Genomic DNA, 24616 nt, shown 5'->3' with positions numbered 1-24616 from the left:
GCACACATTTAGTTTTCATTGGAAAGTACGCAATTTGTGATAATGGCCTAGTAATCCAGGATTAGTCTGATTAAGATCTCCACACCAAGTGTCAAACGATTAAATGCGCACAGGGTATTTGAAGATGAAATCAACAGCCTTGAGGTGGACTGACAGCCCGTTGTTGCTGCACAGGCACATCTGGATAATGTTTCTAATATCCAAAATATCAAATGATTTGAAGAATTTTGTCATATGCCCCGATGGCGACATGCTTACCTCACTTGAGATTGTGCCGGCGGCCATGACGGGTCCTCTGCGTCGCTCGGCCTCCAACAGAGCTGTCAGCTGAAGTGTTTGTCGTCCAGAGACATGCTTGACGTCGTGCCGCATTCGCACCACCTCCTCCTGAACTGGACACATTTTGGTGAAGGTCAAAAAGGAGAAGAAGAATTTTTTTTTTTTATGTCTATTTTTAATCCTGGTTGGATTGCACAGAATTTAGTTTGCTTCTGTTGTCTTTCTACCTCGGTCAGATCGACCGACACCAAAGATTGCAGAAATGTCATTTGAAATGATTTTCGATTATTTTGTTAGTGATATTTGTCCTCTCCAAGCATGCTTATTATATTACCAAAAGACGTGCCTGGCTTCTAACGTTTTTTTTTTTTTTAGTCATACCTCATATTGTTGAATAAAATACAGCCAAAGAAAAAATATATATAAATATATACATTTAAAGAGGGCCAGCAGAGAGAAGCTTGACAAAAAATAAAGGGAAAGATGGATGCCCTCTGCAAGAACCCAATGAAAATAATCAAGACTTCAACTGTTGTGATGGAGGAGTGAGTGAGGGACTAATGAAGATTTAAAATGAGAAGGTTTCTGGGAAAAACAAGATAATCCCCCACCTCTCCTCTCCTCCTTGCCGCCATTACTGAGGACACTTTTTTTCACACACCCCCACGCTCCTCCTGCATTATTTTAATTACAACTTCTCCTTCTCCCTTCCTAATTTTCTCACATTTTATGTGATAAGTTCATAATCATAATAATGCTTCTTTATAAAGGAGTTCTGAGGGATGATTTGAAAAATCTTTTATAGGGTAATATTTCATAAATGTGAACTTTTAGGTTTTTATGAAGCATGGGGGAAGGGAGGTATGTGTGTGTGTGTGTGTGCGTGCGTGCGTGCGTGCGTGCGTGCGTGCGTGTGTGAGTGTGTGTGTGTGTGGTTTGAGGCGGGTCATTTTCATCCCATCGCCTTTCCTATTTTACAAATTCACTATTTGGCTAAATCTAAGAGCGCCAGCTTATGCTATTTACCTGAGGTAATTGGTTTTCCCAAATGGTTTTCCTCACACACACACACGCACACACACACACACACACACACGCAAATAAAGAGTGAGTAATGGATGGTAAAACAACAAAGATGCCATTTCAGATAGGGCGAAACAAACACACACAAACACACATACACACAAATACACACAGTTTATCTCAGGATATAAATGTCCCACAGAACATAAGGACTAATCAAACTCACACACAATGATTGTCACGCCAATGCCACATGATTTAGTCCGAGTTGTAATCTGACATTATTAGGAGCTTCTTATTTCCTCCAACGGTGGAATGCCGTTGTGGTGAGATGAGTCGCACAAAACCTCCGGGTCTTCTATACATCTTAAAAAAGAACACAGTATTTTTCTGGGTTTTTTTTATGTACAGTTCATTTATTTTGGTCTAATACTTATATTTAGGGTTATTTCAAGCAAGCAAAAAAAAAAAAAAAAGACAGCCCAAAAAGTAATCAAATTTTCAACAAACAAAAAAAAAACAAAATCGAATTTGTGATGTCACGCCCCGTTTGACCATCGCAGGCTACATACCGTTTTTTTTTTACGACATATCTTTTCAAAGACGGCAGACGTAAAAGCAAAGAAATGGAAGCAGACTTTGTTCCCAAAATGAAATGCTTCTCAAGGTGAAGCTGCTCATTTCGGAACTCGTCTCCACAAGTCACATTGCATTGCCGTCAGAATATATTGATGAAAATACTTTTTTTTTGCATTCCGATTTATTGATAAAATTTGAACTACATGCTAATAATCTAGCTTTCTTCCCATAACGCCATAAAAAAAATCCATTTTTTTGAAAGTTCTTCTATTTTCATGCTCCTGTATGACAGATGGCCAGAGCTTCTTCCCTGCACCCTGTTTCCAAATTTCAGCAGCTATTACTCAAAGCAATCATGGGCCAAAAGTGAGCTTGGACACTTTGGCTATTTTTCCGTGCGAGTTATAGCCAGAAAACACTTTGAATCATGGCGAGGCTCTGAGGTCGCGACTGCCCTTCTGGCCGCCGCACTGCTGCCATTGATATCCCATTTTGAAACGGTCCACCTCAGCATCCACCTGAGAGCCCACAGTCTATTGTACCCCCAGGCTAAGTTATTATTGTCGCTGCCAATTTTTCACTGTTAAGCTTTGGAGTGGCTGGAAGTGAGGTCAGAGCCTCCACATCAATACTGTACATAGTCGACACATCTTATATGGCCCGCTATTGACCTCGGACACCGTAAGTCCAGTCGCTGGAGAGAAAGTGTTTGAAAAAGAGCAAAAAAGTTCCCCCCCAAAAAATAAAACAGGAAGGAAGGAATGACTGGCTTTTCATTACGCCTGGATTTACACTGCAGGGCTCACATGACAATTTTTTTTTTTTTCCTTGGATCTCACGTGGTACGATTGGAATCCGTGTGGTAGTAGAATGATTGAAATTACGACTGTCATGCTGCAATTTTCCCTAAATGCAGTGTGAAAAGGGTTTCGTGTTTAACAAGTTTGAAGTCAGTTCTTGCTTTTATCGCTTCTAAACGCTAGTCGCCGTCTCTACCGGTGCCGAGCGACAGTAACCCATTTATGACTTGCACAACTTACGATTGTTTGTCATCGTTAACGGCATGCTCGTATTTCGCAGGCTCGACTCTTTCGGGCTCCGTTTGTTTCACTGGTCGACAGCTCCGGTAAATTATGTCCGGCAAGAGAAAATCTCCTTTGTTTACGCAGAGGTCTAAAAAAAAAAAAAAAAGAAAGGAGAAAAGAATTCCATCGATCTCAGACACTAACGTAAAAATAAGCGTTCCAGTCGTTTGGGGCGGAATACTGGAGACAAGACATCAAACAAAAGTAGCCTTTGGGTAATTGCGTAGTGTACCAGTCCCTGTGTTTACAGTAAATAAATCCCATTTTCCCAAACAATTCAACTTTTCATCTCACAAATAAATATACATCAATAATCGCACCCAATGATGTACATTATAAAATAAACCATACCGTATTTTCCGGACTATAAGGCGCACCGGACTATAAGGCGCACCATTAATGCATCATGTCAGCTTTTTAATCCAAATCAAATCATTCTCCATTTTATCTTTTTTATTTCAACTTCAGATGCAACAAATTACTTTATAATCACAAAATAATAAACCATAGTCTTTTTGATTCATGATTCATAGTCTTCAGCGGGCCACTTAGTTTAAATTTAGGAATTTGGTCCATATATAAGGCGCACCGGACTATAAGGGGCACTGTCGGCTTTTGAGAAAATTTTAGGTATTTAGGTGTGCCTTATAGTCAGGAAAGTACGGTAATTTTCAACAAAATAGAAGCTGTTTTGTCCTAGCCTAGCTTAGTTTAGCCTAGCCTAGCGTAGCCTATGAATCCCAAATGCCTTTTTACTTCATTTAGATGACATATGAAGTACCAAAGAGTCCAATTTCGATTTTAAACTTCTCAAAGCCACTATGTGAAAAAAACAAAAACCAAATAAAGGTTAGGGACATGAAAGATATCTGCTTCCAGTCACCCGCTGCCTCTCATCCGTCTGATGTCTCTCAGTGGAGGCAGCAAACAGGTAGAGGCACGTGGTGCTGAGTGGAGTGCGGGCCTGTCACTCAAGCCACTTTGGCATTTTAGTCGGGTACGGTGGAGGATGGGGGGGGGGGGGGGCGGGGGTGGTTCTGTTTGGTATTGGAATACCTCCAGTCAGACAGCATCCAGACAATAACAATATTTCATCCCACTCGCAGCACAGAAAAGGTGCAGGAGGAGGTCGAGTGGGATAAACATAGTTCACACCAAGCCGTAAAATGCGTTGTGATGACTTTTTTGAAGGAAAGAAATCCAAGGCATGTCTTTAAGGTTCTCCTGTCTTATCTGCGACGTCTCTTCTCGCTTCTCTTCTTCTTCTACTCTGACACAAACCTTCTCACTACTTGACAAGGCCTTCTACGTTCATTAGCATATAAATGAGTCGCGCAAACACGCGGCAACACAGCCGAGGCAGGAAGAGCCAAAGTTGCGTGTGTGTTGTCGCATGCCTGATGAGAATGCTTTTAGACTAATTACACAAAGAGGGAGAGGGTGACGAGATTTGGGCGATATTACTTTGGAGTTCAGTTTGATTCGTACTGCGCCTCAGAAAAGGCAACGCTGTCATTTGGGTGTGTAAAGAACGTGGTGTTCTTTGGGTCTCCACTCATCCTGGTCAATTAGTGATCCGATTGTGCCTTCCAAGAATTTTAGAAGAGTCAGAAGGGAAGGTGCCTTCAACTTTTAAAATCTTAGCCAACAGCGTCCTCTGTGGCATTAAGTGGAATAACACCCATGTCTTGACATAGCCATATTTATTGTTTGTTCCTTTGTTTTTACAATTTCAGTCTCGCTAACATTGGTGAACCACTATTTGAATATATCACATTGACTGGCTATTATTATAACTATTTATAGAAATAAAAAGCCCTCCTTCCAAGCCCTCCTTCCCTAATAAAACGAATAGATGCCCAGTCCTAGTCACAAGTAAAAAATGTGTCAAGACACTTGTAAAGTGGAAGCAAAGACGTTTGACAATGAAAAAACTTTGCAGACAAAATCACACGGACCTTGACTGAGGACACTTTGCACGTAAACATCAGAAGCATTTGTCCCACGCTCATAAAAAAAAACTACAGTGACCTTTTGCTTTTACATTTAATCGCAGATTTTGTTGAAGGCCTAGGTGGGGGACAATACAGAAAGGGGGTCTTTTCACATTTATTTAGTTCCAACTCTCAATTAAATTCGGGACTTCACACTATGGCAAGGTTGTTTCATTGTGCTTTTATCTTGTCTTTTTTTGTGCTTTTTTTCCAGCATTTTTTTTTTTTGTTAAAGAAATCTTTCAGCATTACATCTTTTTTTGGAGAAAATGTTTAGCCATGTCATTGAGAGGGAAATACTGAGGTATAAATAATCGCAATAAAATCTGTGATAGCTGAAATTAATCAAGTACTATATTTCAAAGGTATGCCATCAGCTGAATGATAATTAAAAGAAGTCAGTGTTATTGGGAGCACCTTCATTTCCTTGATTGACACTGGCAAAATAATCAATATGAATACCTTCGATACAATGCTTGTGTCCTTGTCCAGGATTCAAGAACAGCCTGTTTTGCATTTCTGTCAAAAGGGACTCCGTGAGACCTTTACAAAGACATTGTATTCTATTCTACATGACTTCATGTGATTTACATAAAGAAAGAAAAGCACATAAGTGTAAGTGGCAGTTAGTTGCACGTTACGTGAAAAGCTCTAGCTCATTTTATTTTAATTCTATTTTGATTGTATTTTTATGACCTTTTCTTTCATTGCTTTTTATTTGCTATTGCATAATGGTTACTGTGTCTATTTCATGATGGTCAAAGCCATACTTGTCATGTACTGAATATTTGGTACGTACCTTTAATTTAAAAAAAAAACATTCATTTACATAAGTTTTGAAAGTGAAACGTTTCCTCACAATTATAAAGTTTGGAACCAAATTTCTTCTATTTTCTCTTGGTTTTTAATGAACACTTATGCCTAGTACGCTACTGTATATTGATACTGTCTACGAGCTGTATAGATGAGTGCGGGCGCCCTCTTGTGGTAACGCTGAGCTCCGCTTGGGCCGTCCCACCACCGCCCCCTCTCCTCCCCTCCCGGCCGCTGCCCAAGTTCACCACCGCTGTTCGGCTGCAGTGTTGTGGAAAGTTTGGACGCGCCTTGGACGTTACAACCTGCCTTGTTATTTGACTTTGAAGGACACGAAGTGGCTTTAACTGGATATTTTGTAGAGATTAAAACTTTTTTTTATTCAAGCGCGTTGCATTTTTCTTTTGAGTTTACATGGCGTGCTCCGACCAAGACTCGTCCCGTCTGTCGGTGACCGAACAGACGTCAACGTTACTCGCTCGCTGGCTTTGACTGTTGAAATTAGACATGATCTAAAAGACACTTTTAATTAAATGTAGGCCTAACAAGGGGAACCGGGGGGGGGGCTTATAATGAACATTTGTCCGCTGAGGATTTATTGAAGCAAACTATGTCGGGAGTGGTCCGCACCCTCAGCCGCTGTCTGCTGCCGGCTGAGGCGAGCCGAGACGCGGGCAGCAAGCAGAGCAGCCGGGGAAGGGAGGAGCGGGAGGCTCGTCGGAGAAGCCGGGAGATCGACGCCATGCTCGCACGGGAGAGAAGAGCCGTGAGGCGGCTGGTGAAGATCCTGCTGCTCGGCGCTGGAGAGAGCGGAAAGTCGACTTTTCTCAAGCAGATGCGGATCATTAACGGACAAGAGTTTGACAAGAAAGCATTGCTGGACTTCAGGGACACTATTTATGAAAATATACTGAAGGTAAGTCACTTAAATGGAATGGAAATATAAAATACTGTATTCAACTCAATATATGACAATCACAGCTCTTTTGCGCAAAGTAGATTTAAGAAAAGCTTTATAGACCCTTATTTATAAGATCAATATATTCATTTGACCCAGGGGTGTCAAACTTTTTTTTTTTTTCGCGGGCCCCTTGTAGTCAAAGCTTCTTTCGGAGGGCTGTCAACCCAAATAAGTGTATGAGCACCTCATCTTATATAAAGTAAAAGTTACAAAACAAACGGATAAATGATCGTTTTCAAATCAGACGAGTAAAAACTGGTCAAATATTTAAAAAAAAAAGATATTAAAAGTGAAGAATTTGCAATTCTAGTCATGACACACGAATTTGATGCACAATGTGTCATCAAATGATGTGGCGGGCCGTATTTGGCCCCCGGGCCTTGACTTTGACACCGATGATTTAGCCTATCTATAAAAATCCTATTAAGTTGACTAGAATAATTGTTTGTCCTACAACTGACATCATCCTCCCACTGTAGAGTGGCTTGTTGACACAATGCATATTTTTATCCCGTGTGCGTGTCCATGTGTGTGTCCTTGTGTGTAAATGTCCTTTTGTTTGCTGCCATAGTCGGGCCTCCTTCGCTAGCTAACAATACCAGACTATTCCTGAGGGATGAGAACATCCGCTCAGCCTACACTGGGAAAAGAAAGGCTCCAGTTAGACCAAAAAACCAACACAATGCTACTCCAAACCTTCCCTGGTCTGGGACGTAACTTATTTGTACACAGTTCCGAATCCGCTTGAGTCGATCACTAAATCGATGTCATAGCAGAAGTCACGAAGGTTGGAAATAGTTGACATTTTTGTTTTACGCTTTGACCGTTAAAAACCAGATCGGGGTTTACCGTCGGTGAGCTCATCGAAACGGCATCTCGTGGTCGGAACACGAGGGACGTAAATTTGTTTTTGTATCGTTGAAGACGGCAAGTATAGTAGCTACAGTTTGGCTTTTTCCTTTGGCCGTTCAATCTCAAGGGCGAAAATTTATCAAGACATCTGCTTAACCTTGAGATGAAACCTTTCACTTTCAGTTCTTCTTTTGCGTTAACAAAAAAAGATGCCGTTTCCTGTCCAGCAAACATCCTGCATTATTTTTTACAGCTAATGTCAGTTTGAAAAATGTGTCGAGCTGTGTCTAGACTTGTGAAACACAACCTTTTGGAAATAAACCAAACTCCATATTTGACAAAGATTGAAGTGCCATTTAAAAAATAAAAAAAATAAAAAGTCAAGCAAGAAGAAACCTGATGCCGAAGTAGATTTTTAGAATGTTATCTGGTCCTGAAGAGAGATTATGAGCCAGCGGAATACCTCGTTGCTGCCAGAGATAGAAAACAGAGACACATCCAAAGCAAATACAGGTCCCGGCAAAGCAGGCAATTAAAACCAAAAAAGAGAGACGGGTAGAAAAAAAAAAAAGAAAATAGCACAGTGAGGTTGACAAGCTGCTTTTCCTCCCGCCATGTAAAAGATCCAATAAAATACCAAATAACATTGACACGAGTGAAATAACTGGGATGTGTTGCTTTGCATTTGGATGTTTTGCCACCGACAGCTTTCAAAACCGCAAAGCAAATCTTTTTTTTTTTTTGTCAAACAGTAAATGGCTTAACATTGAGGAACAAATCCGAAACATGTGGCGCAAGTTTCATTCCATGCCGAACAAGGGATGTGAGTCAAAGCTCACTCATAGTTATGTTTTTTTTTTTTTAAATGTTTCTGCTTGCTGTGTGTCATACAAAGTGTTAGACACGGCTGTCTTTGCGGTAAACACCAGTTCAGCTGCGGGGCGTCTGTGTTTGTTTAGGTTTTTGTCCATCTTAGACACACTACTTAGTCACAGAGGTCACCGAGGGTCATCGCAGTCAGATTGCCAACGCGAGAATTCCTGCGAACCGCATCTCGTAAATAAATCGGACTCTATTTCCCAACGTGTCTTTGTTTGGTCATGTTTTCGTCTGGATTCATGAATCGGTAGATATAAAAACGACAATCGCAGAAGTCACCTTTAAGTGGCCTGTTTGCGTATGAGGGATTGATAAACATGAAATAAAGTCATCGATTGCTAACTCCAAACAAAACTCAGCATGACTCGAAATAAACATCTGATCGTTGGACACAACTATCAACCTCTTTGGCTGCTCCCCTTGTATTATATATAGACCATTAGAGTCGCCGTGGCAACAAGAGACACACTGTTCTGTTGATTACAAGGCAGTGTAGCACCCAAATGATGTTCATTAAAAGGTCGCTCGCTAACGATAAGACAACCACACCAAGGGTTTGTGGGGTTTGTTTGATCCCGAGGAGACCTCCCACCAAAAAAAAAAAAAAAATCCTCAGAAGGCTTCAGTGTTTGGGTTACTACATTTGAGAATAGATTCATTGATTACGCCTCTGGTCCTGATTTTGTGTCCCCCCCCCCCCCCCCCCCCCCGCAGGGAATGCGCGTGTTGGTGGACGCCCGTGACAAGCTTGGCATCAGCTGGCAAAGCTGCGAGAACGAAAAGCAAGGCATGCTGGTGATGTCGTGGGAGGGCCGAGCAGGCGTCGTGGGCGTCGAGCCCGGCGAGTTCCAGCTGTACGTGATGGCGCTCAGCGCGCTGTGGGCCGACGCCGGCATCCAGCAGGCTTACGCCAGGCGCTCCGAGTTCCAGCTGGTGAGTTGAGACTCTGGTTTTCAGACAATCAATTTCACAACACCCATCAAACTAATCCCAAAACGTCTTTGGGGAACTTGATTTGAGCCGTGCTGGAACAGAAAAGGGTCTTCCCCAAACTCCCCCCACACAAGGTTGGAAGCAACTGACCAAAGGAGAGAATAGAGGAACCAAGGGTGTACTTAAAAGCTGTCTGGTTTTTTTTCCAGTCAGATAATTATTTCTCCAAGTGTCTCCCACTCTCTCAAGAGACTCCTAAAACTGCCGTTTTATGTTCTGGTGGAAAAAAAAACCAAAAAACGGGAGTTGTAGAAGAACTGGAGAAGCACTTTCCTCAGCAAATAACGTCATGTCAGTGCCAACGAATCCTCCGTGATGGAGCAGACAGATGCTTCATGGCAAGCAAAAGGTGGAGTTCCATGGAAGTATCACAGACTGTATTGTTCTTTCTGCTCCAGCGGCCGGCGCTTTTAGCTGCCACTGCACTTTTTATTTCCCCCTGCGTGTTGGTCTTTCTCTGACACGGAAGCAAAGCAGTCGGTCGAAAAAGCTCGACCTTCTACCTTCTTACGCTTTTACTATCAGTGACAAAACAATCTGGAGTCAGGCGCCACTTCCGTCTCGCCAACGTGCGCGAGACGTTTGCCAACAGCTTTATGTCACGCCGGCTAGCTTTATCTGGAGGCTCGCGCTGATATGGGCACTATGCATGTTTTTCGCCTGCTTTCAACTTTGTCGTTTGTCTCCGCTTCCTGACACAATGAATTCACAATGCTGTCTGCAAGCCATTTTTTAAGTCGTAATGAGTGTACGCCAAGGGTTACAATCCCCCTCCCCCCTTTCCCCGCCCCTGCCTCTCTCTCTAGCTCCTCTCCCGCAGAGGCTTTTTTCGGTCAGCTTTTCCCAGGCTCGGCTGGACCCGAGCCACAGGCAGACGCCGCAGAGAGGGAGGGAAGAAAGAAGGGAACTTGGGAAAGAAGGCAAGGGAGAGGTTGGGGGAGGGAGGGGGGGGGGGCAAACCCGTGCAGGCATTTTGTTTACTCGCAGGCACACCCTGATAACACCCTGCTTGGATAGGGACACAAGTCTTGTTGGGACTCCAAATACATGAGTTTTTTTTTTTGTGGGAAGCGTTGTGTAAGTGTGTGAGACAGATGTACGTACGTCCAAAGGCCGACGTCTACTGTACACGTACACACACACACACACATAATGGTTTACTGCTGCGGTGTCACTGCATCCTGTCCCGCCGACACAAGGCAAACTTCGAAATAAACATGGGAAGACAGAACGGGTTTGGCCGCTGGGAAAGTGGATGTGGCAAAATTCGGACTGTACTTCACACACACGTGTGGAGAGAACACGCAGTACAAGAACCCAAAAGATTTATGCGGCGTGGGACAATTTGGATATTTTGGGGAGAACATGAAAAGGGGGGAAAGTCAGACAGGAATCAGTTCTCATCCAAATGTCGATGACATCCGATACGATATCCGCGTGGAAGGCTCCGTCGATGAATCGAGCGTGAAAACGATTTTGCGTTAAACACAAAAAGGTGCATCTGAAGGGGCAGGTATTGGATTCGTCCAATCGGGCTCCTCGCACGCTACGGTTTAATCAGCATTGTTACTTAATCTGCCCATTCCTAGTAAAAAAAATAAAATAAAAATCTCTCAATTCGTCAAAAACGAAGAAGCAAATAAAGATGGCGATGTCTCGGGAGTTCATACGTCACCATTGGGGTCAAGCAGCTTTTCCGTCAAACAATAGTGGCACGGCCAGTCTCTTTCTCTCACACACACACATAGTCACGTGACTTTTGTGTACCTGCACACACTCACACACACAAAGTGAACCCGTTGAGGTTGTCGTAATAAAGCCGCTAATCTTTGCATACGTGCCATGGAGACATTCCACTCGCTCTACTCAACCACACACACACAAAACACAATATTTTCCTTTCCATCTAAAACTCTGCAGCAGATGCTATTAAAAGCTTCATATTACACCTTATAAACTAGATTTAAAAAGATATTTTGCTTTTAGTGTCTCCAGGACATGGTGCAATTAATGCTGACGGAAGTCAAAGTGCGTGTGTGTGTGTCTGTCTGTGTGGGTTTGCACATCCCTCCATGTCCGGGAATTCCCCTCCATGTCCTGCTTAGCCAATCGGAGCTTTACGGCTTTGTGTGTTTTCTTCTAGTGTGACATTGCAGGTCAGCAGCGGGGTGACGGGGGTCCTACCCCCTCGGGGTTGATGCTCGACATGTGCGGGCCACTGACACCGATTCTTTTGAAACGTCACTTGAATGAATCGGTTCCTTCATTGAGACAGGAAGTTTGCAAGATGAAGAAGCGCTATGATGAGTGTGTCTCGATTGTCGGCCTTCCTCCCTCCCCCCGTCTCTTTCGTCACCGTCTTCACACACACACAGCTGTTTCCTTTCACGTGTTTGCCCGGGCGTGTGTGTGTGATTAAGAACGAAAGTTAGATGTTCAGATATTGTAGACAACGTCGTATTATTTTCCCCTTGCCATTTATGGATTGTGTGAATGGAATTGATTTAATGAAAATTACAACACAACACGGATTGACAAAAAGTGGGTCAGCGGGTCCCGTCTGACATCTTATCGAGTCGTCCACTTGGCTTATCTCATTTCGCAATGTACACCGGGAGATGTTTCAACGCGCGCTCCCGTTTTTTGACCTTCAAGCTGCTTGTTAATTGCGCCGCGTGTCACACGCTTCTCGTCTTTTGTCGTGGAAAAAACAAAAAGCCGCAGTGTGTGAGAACATCCGTGGAGGAATGGGTTTTAATCACGTTGGCGCACAAACACGTGGGAACCTTTTCATCTATGTGGAGCCACTTCAGTTCACTCTTTATGGTTGAACGAATCTTAATTTGGACATATTCCCTGCACTTGGGCGTCAAAGGTTTTTTTTGTTTTTCTCGGAATCCTTTCCTTCGATAAATTGTAACTTTCAGAGCTCGTGTTATGACAGAGCTTCTTGGGGCTCATGGGTCAAACTTTTCAATGTCCGATGAGAAGATAATAATTGCCCTTGCATTTGATTATTATTATTTTTGGGTCCAGTTCTGAAATGATGGAAAAAATTTGTCACGTGTTTGTGGGCTACAAAAAAAAAATTACCACACGGCTGACCTTTGGGCCTTGAATAGATCTAAAAAATGGAAGCAAATGTATTGAACAGCACTTACTAAAGAATGTAGAAAAATAACGATGAACATTTTCCCCTCCTCAATACGGAATTTATTGACTTCTTTAAAGTCCACTTCCCATGTTTTCACCTACGTATATTGCAATATTAATATCAATTCCCGATGACTAAGTATCATTTTACGACCCTTTCATTTTTCCGCAGAGTGAGTCGGTCAAATACTTCCTGGATAACTTGGAACGGATCGGTCAGCTGGTGAGTCACGTCGACCCAGAGTTGGCCTGTAAAATGAATAAATCTAGTTTCGGTGTCATCCCGTTGTCCTTGTTTCCCCTCAGAGCTACATCCCGAGCCGGCAGGACATTCTTTTCGCTCGCAAAGCCACCAAGGGCATCGTGGAGCACGACTTTGTCATCAAGAAGATTCCTTTCAAGATGGTGGACGTGGGCGGGCAGCGGTCGCAGAGGCAAAAGTGGTTCCAGTGCTTCGACGGGATCACCTCCATCCTCTTCATGGTGTCGTCGTCCGAGTACGATCAGGTACGGGGCGGCGAGGTCACAAACGAGGCAGACAGTGGCTTCTTTCTCCAGCCGCGTGTCCTTTCCAAAAACCACAAAATGGACAAGAGACAAAGCTCTCTTTGTGCTCGCCTTGAACAAACGCGACTGTTGCCTCGGCGCTGGCTCCTTTTCCAATGCGCGGTCATATGACTGATATTTTGATTGCTGTAAAGTTGACCACCGCCATTTCTGAAGGCTACAGACCAGGCCGGCGGTTTCATCTCCAATCTTGAAACGTACAAGACAACGTGCCATCGTGGAAGGCTTCCCCTTTTCCAATCGTGGCGTCATGTCGAATTAGTCCGTAGCTGAAACACGTGCGCGTCATTTCCAGGTCTTGATGGAGGACCGTCGCACCAACCGGCTTGTGGAAAGCATGAACATCTTTGAGACCATCGTCAACAACAAGCTCTTCCTCAACGTCTCCATCATCCTCTTCCTCAACAAGACCGACCTACTGGTGGACAAGATCCGGACTGCCGACATCCGCAAGAACTTCCCGGAGTTCAGGGGAGATCCGCGCCGGCTGGAGGATGTGCAGGTGCTGACACTCCACCATGATGGGCAATCGTTGCTTATTAAAATATTTTCAACCCATCCATATTGGCAAACTGTTCAATCCTACGAGATCTTTGAGTGATATTTTTCCTTATAAGAAAACAAACTTTCTCTCTCAAAAAATATTATATATTTTCGGGCCCCGGGAGTTCAAGTCCATCTAAAACTTGCATCTCAATGCATCACTGTGTTTAACACAGTCCAATCAAAAGAGACACACTCACTGTCGCGCCATCTTGTTCCTGCAGGCGTTCCTGGTGCAGTCGTTCAGCCGCAAAAGGAGAAACCGAGGCAAGCCGCTCTTCCACCACTTCACCACGGCGGTGGACACGGAAAATATCCGCTTCGTCTTCCACGCAGTCAAGGACACCATCCTACAGGAGAATCTCAAGGATATCATGTTGCAGTAACACTCGAAACATTCTTGAAGAAAAAGGAAAACCCGGGAAGCCTAACGGTGCTGGATTGAGACCCTGTGGACCGATTGAGCGGACACGCTAATGTGCATCTAAGACAACCTATGGAGCTGTGACCTAACCCATTTCAGACACCCACTTCCCTTTCTTACTTTTACAAATTTGAACAACACAAGCGCTCATAGCGTTTGGTTGCTCTGGACGTCTTCAAGACTAATGCCAACACAAGTCACGAAATCAAGTCAGGAGGCGGAGCGGGGGGAGGTGGGGCGGCTCCACATGACCCAACGTTTGGGCCTCGGTGGTCATATGCTGCGTTATGTGAAGTGTCCCGTCGGTGAACTTGCAGCAAGGGTAGAGACGATGATTATGATTTCACGTCGGATTATCTTCTCGCTTGTATTTGTTGGTTCATTTATGTGTGCGTGTGCGCCCCAAAAAAAAAAAAAAAAAAAGTACCACTCTAACAGCAGCACTGTAAATGTACAACTAACCCACATGGCACAGCGTTTTGTTTTTTATTTTGAAATCATGTAAATAGATGTCGTCACAGCACTGGATATATGCTGAGACAAAAAGGACAAACCATGGAGTGAAAGAAAAAGGATGAAAAACAGGTCGAAGGACATGATGGAGAGAGACATGTGTTCCCTCGTTTTGACCTTCTTTATTTTTTGTTTTTTTAAATTTTGGGTGCCTTATTGGCTCTGTATTTTGTAGTGAAATACACTGTTTGCCCAAAAGCTGCTTTACTTCATTTATTAGTGTGTGACAAGTTTTGACAATGCATGACTAAGAATTCCACACAAATCTCTGCTTTACTTGGCAGAGAAGGCTTCAAGAAAAAAAAATGTTAAATGTAAAAATTAATAGAAAAAGGCAGATCTTCCAGTTCAGTGCTGCTCTACATATTGGCTATGTGAAACACATTAGCATTTCAGTCTGCTAACTTAATGTTAATTAGCGTCTATGTTGCCGTTATTTAACCTGTTGAACAATCAATTGGACGTAGTGTAGCAAACAAATAGTATTTACAAACATATATATTCTTTATCCTCTGCATGGAACAAATGCTATTAATGGTTACAACAGCAAAAATGGTGTCATTGTTTCTGGAGTAGCACAAATAAGAATCACACTGATTTCTACAGAAAGTGAGAAGCAAGTATTATGATGGCAGAATTGGAATCAAGTCTGCTGGAAAGAAAAATGGAAACGAAGAGATGGAGGGGCGGGGGGTGAAGGTTACAAAGGGAGGAAGACAAGTAAAAGTACCACTAGGGAGAGGAGGGGGGCTTGTATGGAAGGGGGTCAAGTTTCCTCTGCGGAGCCCACTTCCTGTCCTGTTGCTCAAATAAAGTAACACACACACACACACACAAAAGCGACCTCCTGCAGTGTTCTACGAAAGGAGAGTGCAAAAAATAAAAGCAACATTTACCGCAGTGGTGTGCAAAACAATAGGGAGGACATTGTGTTCTTTGGTTGTTCACAGAATTTTGGGCACATTGAACTCATACTAACATAATATCAACAATTTTCATTAGGAAAATAAAGGGTTAGGGTTAAGCATCTGTGGTGTGTTTACATTAAACGCAAAAAGTCACTTGTTAAAAGTGAATTAAATACTGATTTAAATTGCACAATCGAGAGCAAATAAAAATATAATCAGCCCTATAGCTATAGTGGCAATTAAACAGTTAAAAACAAAGTGATAGGAGGTTTCAAGCTGTTAAATGCCAGCCAAACGAGACATAAAACAGAGAATTACACTTTAAAACCACATAACTTTCTTGGCTTCAGGGAAAGTCTGCTTCGCCTATTGCTAACAAACAAGCTAATACATTTAGCAGTTAGCAACACACAGATAAAATACAACATTTTCATATTCGTTATCCTCTTGTCCAATATTTCAGCATCTTACTGACGTAAAAGTGCAAAAATACTTTGTTTGGGGGCCGCAGAACGTCTTATTTGGATGGTTGTTACTTACGAACTAATACTATATGCATTTTTTGGTGGTGCGTCTGTGGCTTACCTTCTTACTGCGGTTAACATGGCTCCCAATGAGGCTTTTTGACGGGAGCCACTGTTGAACTTTCTAATTAGTCCATACACACACTACACAGACATACAAAGAAAAGGGCGACCCACACAATTATATAAAATAACAATTCGACCGTCCATTAGCAGACGATTAGGCCGTGAAATGCTCCTGGATGACACTCTCGTCGAGTTTTGTTTTTTTATGAAGAGTGAAACATTGTCCTCTGCTGGTCAGCATGAAGTAGTGCAACATGTTACTAAACCGGACCCGAAGAAAATGTTAAAATAAATGTTTCTAAAACGTTCTTTTTTTTTTTTTTTTTATCCATTCGTGTTTTACTATATTTATATTACAAGCGAGCTGTGGTAAAAATAATCGGGGGGGGGGGGGGGGGTATGTGACGTAGTTTGTAAAAATAGTCATTGAAGAAAATTGACTGCCTGTTTACTGCTCACCGAATGACTTCATTTGTTTAGGAGGACGTCTGGAAACATTCCCATTAGCTAACTCCATGTGAAAATAAACCATGTAAAGCAGACTGACAGATTCTGTGTTAACTTTAAAATAACACAATACAAATAAGATCATTTTAAAAGTAAGTTTGATGCATAAACCTCAACGCTAAATGTTACAAAATTGATCATATAAAATTATTAATATTTACAAAAGGACAAAAAAACTACATACACTTCAATCTTAGGCGCAATCAAAGTCGAAATTTAATTTAGAAAATCAGGAAGTCTCTCAACATTGGTTCTACAGCAGATCAAATCAATAAAAAGAAGAGTATAAACGTGTCATGTAGAGTACAGTGGTTATCAATGGAGACTTATTTGACTTTGTGCGTTGCCAGTGTCGCTACCTTTAGGAGTGCATGAACTTTTTCTTCCATAAAAGCCTTTATCAGAACCACTTGGGAACGTCTTTTGTCAAGTCTGTCAAAAAATAATAAATACACAAATCAAGCCATGGTATATCTTAAGGTGTATCTAAAACCAGTGACAGCTTTACAAAAGCAATAAGGAGGCGGGAGATGGCTGTGGCTGCTACTTGACGCCAGGGGGCATGTAGTAGGGGCGAAAGAGTTTCTCCTTGGCGTAGGCCTGCAGCGAAGTGTATGTGTGCATCAGCAACTTCGGGAAGCGTCTGGTGAAGTAGCGCACAAAGCCGTCGGGCAGCTCGCCGAGACTGTGCCGCACTTCGCGCGGCAGCTGGTGGTAGTGAGCCTTCTGTCGAACCATGAATGAATACAATTCAAATAAATCGAATAAAAAAATAAATCACCAAGCAGAATGCGTCGGGACAACGCAGGCTGACCTTATTCCTCATGGCCCTCAGCAGCTCTCGCACCGAGCTGCTTTTGTACACCCTGTACCGCTTCAAATCTGCATAGGGAAATGGGGAAAAAAAGGCATTGCGTTCCAAAAATGATTCATGACTGACACAAGTGTCCCTCATTGTGCATCCTCCTTACTGTTCTGCAGAGGTGTAGAAATGTGCAGCATCCAGTTGCTCCGCACCACGTCTCGGCACTCACTTTCAAGGTTCCCCACGATCTTACTATCGACCGGTTCGTTCTCAATGCGGTCGCTTACGTCCTAGGTGAAAAAATAAAATACACGCGCGCAGCAACTCAAAACTTTGATCATTGAGAAAGTTACATTTTAAAATTTGGTTCCGGAGAACTTCTGGATTTTGATGCACTTTTTACATTCTTGTGTGAGGACACGAATTGGAGCCGACGGAGCAATTGACAAATAGTAAACAAGAAAATTCAAAATAAATTCACTGCTTGCCTGTGGACTGGAAACAAAGTGGCTTGTTTTGCAAAACTGTCTGGAAAGATTTTTGTGAGCAGGTTTTTATGCAGAAACTAAAAGCCAGTTCCCGGTTTCCAAATGCTTTTAGTTTTCAGACATGACTCAACACAAACGAGTGAGTAAAGAGTGAGTGAGCAAGGGAGGTGAGGCAACTGACTTGGAAGAAAAGCAGCTGTTTCTCAGGGCTCCAGAAGAACGGATGCTTGAGCACGCCGACGGACGAGGGACGAGACCGCGCCTTCGGGCTGATCATCCGCTTGATCAGGTCCTCAGCCACAACGTCTTCTGTTGAGGCACAACATTGCTGCAGCTTAGTCAATGGACTGGCATCATTGTTCAATGACCTTCACAACATTTGACTATACTATGACGTCACTTAAAATAAAAATCAACATTCAAATCAATGTTAGCATTGACGCAACACTGTTGTCTTTTTTTTTTTTGTATTGTACAAATAATAATTAGATTTTTTTATGATGGTGTAATTCCACTGTTGACCACAAGTTAGCAGATCACCTGTTGGGATTGAGAACAATGAATGATTAAGAACAGGAAGCAAAAAGACATTTTTCTTCCCCTTGGAAATTATTGAATGTCATTTGCTGTCATTCTGCTTTTTATGCCTACGGAGAGCAACATCTTAAGGTTGTTTGGGTAAAAAAAAAAAAAGAAAAAAAAAAGATTTGTTTACTGTGAACACATAGAGGGACGGTAAAAAGTTATCCAGCGTGTTTTTACAAAATCATCATAAAAACCATTTTAGACTAGGTTTCCCAAAAAAGCAGCATAGACACACTCACGGCATCCATCCTCACCGTGTATGGTATCCATCAATTGCAAAAGTGAATAGGTTCCAGACATGATGTTCAGTTGCCGCGTCAGAGGCTCGCCAAACGGGTGCTTACCCCCGCTGACCACGTAGTAGAAGACGCAGCCGGCGGAGAAGATATCCACAGCGGTGCTCTAAAGAGAAACGACAGCGCCGAGTCAGCCGAGGAAAAGTCAACACAGCTAACACGCGAGACTCACTGGCTTGTTGCTAGGAACGTCTTCCATTAGCTCGGGAGCAATCCAGCCTGGGGTGCCCAACACGCCCGAACGCAGCGAGAAGCTGCTCTGACCATCTTGGATCTTTTTGCACAGCCCAAAGTCGGAAATGAGAGCTCGGACTTTACCCGAAGCGCAGGGAAATGACAGCAGGATATTCCGAGGCTTCAGGTCTCGATGTACTGGATGAAGGAGCGGAAAAGGGAGAAAAACTATTGTTTTGCTAACTTCATATTCAAAGTTGACATTCTGGTTTAAGTTCAAAGACTTTTTGAGTCTTTTTAATGCAATCTGAATGAATTTAAGACCAACTTAACAATAAACACAAATGTAAAAAAAAAAAAAAAAAAACATGTCGGCGTTACATATTTGAGACTTTGTGTGCGTGTGTCGCAAACCTATATTGAGCGAGTGGAGGTGTGAGAGGCCACACATGGTCTGCTCCAACAACATAATCGGACTCAGGTTGGGAAAATTGGATGGATCCTCCACATACTGCAAACAATAACGTAGAGAAAGATACATGTCAGCTATACCATTTTTGATTTTAAATTTAAAGTGACAGTTAGCAATAAAGAAAAAATCACTGACCTGCTCCAAGGTGGCGGCGCACAGCTCGATGGCGATGTACTTAAAGAGGTTGTCCCTCTCCGTGCAGAAGTACCTGATGACGTTGGGATGCGTGTCGGACTGTCGCAGGAGCTGCACTTCCCTCTCTGCCACATCGAAACACTCGGGGAGGATTCGCTTCACCGCCACGGGCCGTCCGTCGAAGTTGCCCCTGCGTACGGTACGAGGTCAAATCGTGTTGACCTCCAAGTCTCGGTGGGCACACGCAACTTTTAAACCTACCTGAAGACGAACGTTCCCGAGCTGCCGCGACCGAGAACCTCGGATGTGGTGAAGGAGATTTTACCCAAGTGCACCTCCTCGCTGTTTTCTGTAGACCAAAAATGAGCAGCAATAAATCAGCTTTATTTGCAGGATGGAAAGAAAATAAAGTTCATCCATACTCGAGGTTGTGCTGCTGTCAACGGAAGAAGGCATTACAACAAGATCTTCCGATGCATGCTGAGAACCTGCACAGAAGCCAACCAACAACCTTTAAGTTTTATTCCGGCTATTGTAACGTGACAAAATATGCGACGGTGACAAAATGAATGAACCAGTGGAGACGGTCGTGCTGGTAGGAAGTTCCAAGTCGGAGGAGCTTAAAGTTGGTGTCGGCGGGTCGGTGGTCTGTGTGGACTGGACGCAAGATTCAATTCTTTCCTTGTGCTGCTCCTGCAGAGCTTTTACCTTGTGGGCCGCTCGCTAGTGAGAAACACAAAATGCCACCCTCGCGATGTCCTCAATAAAACGAATAAGCGGCCGAACGTTCTCGACTCACCCCGTATGTGAAGGCGAACGCAAACCAGCCTCCCAGCAGCACGCACAAGACAGTCAGAGTCAAGCAGTCCTGCGTCATGTAGACGGAACGCACGTCGATCGACTTCTGGGCTCCTGCCGATTCTCTCTCGTCGACGGCTCCTTCGCCATCGTTGCCATCGCTTTGGCCTACCAACCAAAACTGGAGGATGACAGCGACATGAAACAAGGGAGATGGAAGATCTTGCCTAAGGACTTGAAAGGGCTCACGTTTTGGTTGTAGCCGGAGGTGCGCGAGGGTGGCGAGGCAGAAGGTCGAGGGGAGATGACGGATTCACTGGGGAACGGCAGGCTGAGCCGCGATTCCCTTAACATGGTGGTATGTGCTAGTGGCGGGATCTCGTGGTGGCCTGCGGCACGTGAAACAGCGCATTTTCCCAATTGTTCAGATTGAGCTAATCTACTTAATATGAATGTCAATCATTTCCATCCGCACCTAACCACCACCTGGTCCAGTTGGGGCTCGGTGTGTGTGTGTGTGTGTGAGTACCTATCAACATCCAGTGGTTTTGAGGGCTGTTGCTGCTCCCTGGAGGATAGCGCACGTCGGTGGACGGGATGATCAAGCACTCCCCTTGCCTGCTGAGCGTCACACCGGCCGTCTCAGGACCTTCAATCCGGCCCAGGGTCAGACCCCGAGGCTGCCGTGGGAACAAGAAGCGGCCAGTGAATGGTCTCGCCGCACATGTGATATCCTATTACAGACTGGGAGCCAAACTTGGCTGGAATGATCACGGAAAATACATTTGGAACTCAACTCACCACTAAGGAGAATCCTTGGTGAACGAAGGAAGGCAAAGCATAGAGGTGGGAGTCCATTTTCCCCACGTAGAGCGTGGGCCTGAAAGAGACAGAAGAAGCCACGGTTTTGAAAAGATGGATAAAAAAAAAAAGGAGTCCCTGAAAATGGAAGAATTGAAGATTGCGCTCCATGTTTTTTTTCCACTACACTTTCCATGGGAATTTCTGCTTTGAGGGATACACGCAAAATGGTTGGGTCTCTGGAGCGACTGGCCCAGCAAATGTATAATTAAACAGCCAAGCCAATTTTTTCGTGTATGACTCGCTCTTAAAACACGTCTATGAGCAAGCCGCATCAAAAAGTTGCTTCATTTATTACCACCGGCTTGTTTTGACAAACGGCCATTAAGTGTTACTGTTACTCTGTCACGCTTTGTTGCGAGTGCTACTTGCGACAATGTGGTAACAACAGATGTTCTGAGACAAAATCTAAAAAAAAAAAAAAGGGGGGATTTGAAACAGACTAAGACAAGTAAATGCTAACTGCACTTCTACGACGAGGTGTGTGCCGAGCGTGACTTACACAAGTAGCGTTTGTGCATTGGCTTCCTCCTTCACAAACTGATAGTGCCATTTCAAAGCGGAGTGGACTGCCGTCCGCTCGTCGGCGACGGAGGGGAAGGTGAGGAAGCGCAACGTCTCAACGGCGAGCGTCAGGTGGGGTGTGTGTCTGAGCGAGTCACCCGAGTACAGGTAGACCCTGACCACGGGCGAGCCGTAATCTTGACTCCATAGCACGTCACCTGGACGGGAGGACCGATTTGGGATCTCACTTAGGCAGAAGCTCCGTTTCCCAAAAAGAAATCCTTACCTGACTCCCTGTCAACGGTAATCACAAGGCCAGTACCACTGGACACGAGATGAGCCATCCCTGGAGGGAAAGCCAATACAAAAATACATTACATACATTTAAAAAGAATAAAAAATAAAATGAATGCTTTATGGTCAAATAAACAATGCTCTTTCATGTCTATTAGACATAGGACACTTTTTTTTAATAAAAGAAAACCCTAATGTACATATATACACTTCTTTCATTTCTTAATGCAATTAGTTTTTTGGTATTGGTAAAAATAATATGAACTTTTTTGTGGCTTCTGTTTTTGGTTGCCGGCGACCGCCCTGCTCGAGGAACACTTACGATAGTCTTGTTCGTTGTCATACGGCAGAGCGGAATAGTCGTTGTAAGTGATGTTCCATTGCAGCTCCTGCTTTGTGGTATCGAACATAGTGACCACGTATTCTGCGGAGAGGAAAACGCGCCTATTACTCTGAGGGGAACAAATATGCGCTTTCAATCCGACGCGTTCTACCTGTGCGTCCAATGTAGAGCAGAGAAGCGTTGACACAGAGGGAATCGGTCGAGGACGTTGTCAGAATGGTTTGTTTGGCTCCCGTTTCGGGATCCACTACAAACCACGCATCCTGCTTTTTGCCTGGCAGATTAATGTAGACATTGTTGGCAGGTTGTCTTTTTTTTTTTTCCAGATTTATTTTGAATGCATCTCACCCGTATAGAGGATGCCATCGGAGCTTTTACAGGGAGCCAACTGAACCAGCTCCGGAATGGTGAACGGAAGTTTCTGGTGAACGCATCGTCAAAACCACGTTATGAATTGAACACAGTTTTGCACTCTATTGCTCACCATTAGGCCGTCTTTGTGCTTGCCACTGAGTATGTATAAGCTGCCATCGTTGGGGTCCGGGAGAAAACTTGACCTGGGAGGAATATTAAAAAAAACACAACATGAGAGCTGGGATGTTTGCGCGTTCGCCTGAGTGTGTGTGTTACTCACTCAGTGATGTTGATGGGCACTAGTATAACAGGATCTGTCGATTAAAAAAGGCATGTTTATATAAGAAAACAGTTGCAAATATAACATCAAATGGAAAAATACGGAAGAGGATTAGGGCCAGTAAAGAAAAAAAAAAAAACAGAATTCCCAATTTTTGACTTTAAAGTCAGAATGCTGACTTTAAAGTGGGAATTCTGATTTTAAAGTCAGAATTCTGAGAATAAAGTCAGAATTCTGAGAATAAAGTCAGAATTCCCACTTTAAAGTCAGGATTCTGAGAAAAAAGTCAGAATCCTGTCACCCCTCGTTTGTTTTTTCTTCACTGGCCCTAATCCTCTTCCGTAGAAAACTCCCTGTTATATGAACCAACCTTCTCTTAGAGTCCATTTGATGTCTCCCGTCTCTTTGGAGACAGCATGCAGATTTCCGTCCAGCGTGGAGACAAACAGAAGGGATTCTGGGCGGGTGACCACCTTGACCCCCTCCACCTGATGGCCATAAAAAGCACAATGAGTGGGGGGGTCAGGTCTTCCAGTGTTTCTAATCCATAAAAGATTCAGAGTTCCGTATTTAGCAGGATATCCAGACAAACACCTTCATGAGGGTTTATTCACTCCTCCTATGTTTGCCTACAATTGGGTCACAAGTGTCATCTACACAATTGAGCAGTACAGGATCCCAACAAGGCCAAATTACAAAAAAGGACCCAAAAAGAAAAAAACATCAAAACGTTGACTTGAATCTCTAATTTTGTCAACTTTTTTTTTTATCCTTTGGAAAAAAATAAAGTCTTTGTTTCTGTGTATGTTTTGATGGTCAAAGCACATAGTCTAGCAGGAGAACAAAGTCTTCTAACTTTTTTTTTTTTCTCTCGGCGTAAAACTGGTGCTTAACCCAGACGTGTCCTTTTATCTCTCGCTGTGGCGACGACCCCCGGACTAAATGGAACAAAGCATGTCAAACAAATGATGTCCATATAATTTATCCCATCACATATATATGCGTGATAATCCCATTAAAGAATGTAAACATAAAGAAAAATTCACCTGAGTTATTGTGACTTCCCCAGAGAGAATCAGAAGGCACAACAGCAGGCGCCCCAAAGCCCCCATGACACCCACCTCCTCGGGGCTACGGACCGAATTCAAAAACCAAAGGTCAAATTGCACTTGAAATCTCAGAGCGGGGTTCCACACGTCCGCGTCGTTTCAAAGCGTCGGTTTTAACATCACAAAAGGAGGACATGTCGCTGTTTTAGAGAGCTATCATTTTTCATCTTAACGGCAATGCAACAGTAATTACGCATTTCCGTGTTTGGGACTATGCGTGACGTCATAATAAAAGTGGGCGGGACTGCTTTTCGTTTTGAGGACATGGTGCTCGCGGCCAATGGGAGCAGCGATAAAGGGCAAAAGGGGCGGGGTTTGAGGGAAGCGTCTGGAACACGTGGAAAAAGACAGCAAGGCAGTTGACAACGTCATAGAGCGCGGTTTTGTCCAATGGAAAGTGGTGGAGGCGCTCATTCTTCACTTTGTGAACTTACATTGACCCATGCACATTATTT

General features: G+C 43.6%; 2 protein-coding genes across 2 annotated transcripts; one reads left to right on the top strand and one right to left on the bottom strand.

Annotated features, from left to right (window-relative positions):
- The first annotated feature begins 5997 nt into the window (after nt 1-5997).
- On the top strand, nt 5998-15211 carry LOC133151005 (guanine nucleotide-binding protein subunit alpha-12-like). The gene is made up of 6 exons (XM_061273702.1): nt 5998-6689; nt 9180-9398; nt 12784-12834; nt 12918-13118; nt 13474-13680; nt 13946-15211. Exons 1-6 carry the CDS (start codon nt 6384-6386, stop codon nt 14105-14107), a joined length of 1146 nt encoding a protein of 381 aa, XP_061129686.1. The 5' UTR covers nt 5998-6383; the 3' UTR covers nt 14108-15211.
- Nucleotides 15212-16856: 1645 nt separating this feature from the next.
- On the bottom strand, nt 16857-24414 carry ern2 (endoplasmic reticulum to nucleus signaling 2). The gene is made up of 24 exons (XM_061273699.1): nt 24099-24414; nt 23423-23540; nt 23053-23086; nt 22903-22975; nt 22767-22839; nt 22570-22692; nt 22398-22499; nt 22068-22127; nt 21780-21999; nt 21218-21296; nt 20946-21096; nt 20666-20805; nt 20418-20597; nt 20194-20341; nt 20041-20106; nt 19880-19967; nt 19619-19808; nt 19426-19522; nt 19010-19209; nt 18796-18943; nt 18138-18265; nt 17635-17758; nt 17478-17545; nt 16857-17389 (listed from the first exon to the last, which is right to left on the bottom strand). Exons 1-24 carry the CDS (start codon nt 24162-24164, stop codon nt 17207-17209), a joined length of 2859 nt encoding a protein of 952 aa, XP_061129683.1. The 5' UTR covers nt 24165-24414; the 3' UTR covers nt 16857-17206.
- Nucleotides 24415-24616: the final 202 nt, after the last annotated feature.

The sequence above is a fragment of the Syngnathus typhle genome, linkage group LG3 (genome assembly GCF_033458585.1).
Source record: "Syngnathus typhle isolate RoL2023-S1 ecotype Sweden linkage group LG3, RoL_Styp_1.0, whole genome shotgun sequence".
NCBI lineage: Eukaryota > Metazoa > Chordata > Actinopteri > Syngnathiformes > Syngnathidae > Syngnathus > Syngnathus typhle.
Note: the sequence above shows the minus strand (reverse complement) of the source record. Positions and strands in the feature narration are given on the sequence as shown.

Coding starts and splice junctions, on each gene's coding strand:
- LOC133151005 (XM_061273702.1), top strand. CDS start 6,384: ATGTCGGGAGTGGTCCGCACCCTCAGCCGCTGTCTGCTGCCGGCTGAG. Junction 12,835..12,917: donor TGGAACGGATCGGTCAGCTG/GTGAGTCACGTC, acceptor GTTTCCCCTCAG/AGCTACATCCCGAGCCGGCA. Junction 13,119..13,473: donor CGTCGTCCGAGTACGATCAG/GTACGGGGCGGC, acceptor CGTCATTTCCAG/GTCTTGATGGAGGACCGTCG.
- ern2 (XM_061273699.1), bottom strand. CDS start 24,164: ATGGGGGCTTTGGGGCGCCTGCTGTTGTGCCTTCTGATTCTCTCTGGG. Junction 18,266..18,795: donor ATTGATGGATACCATACACG/GTGAGGATGGAT, acceptor GTGCCTCAACAG/AAGACGTTGTGGCTGAGGAC. Junction 17,390..17,477: donor TGAGGGCCATGAGGAATAAG/GTCAGCCTGCGT, acceptor ATGGTTCGACAG/AAGGCTCACTACCACCAGCT.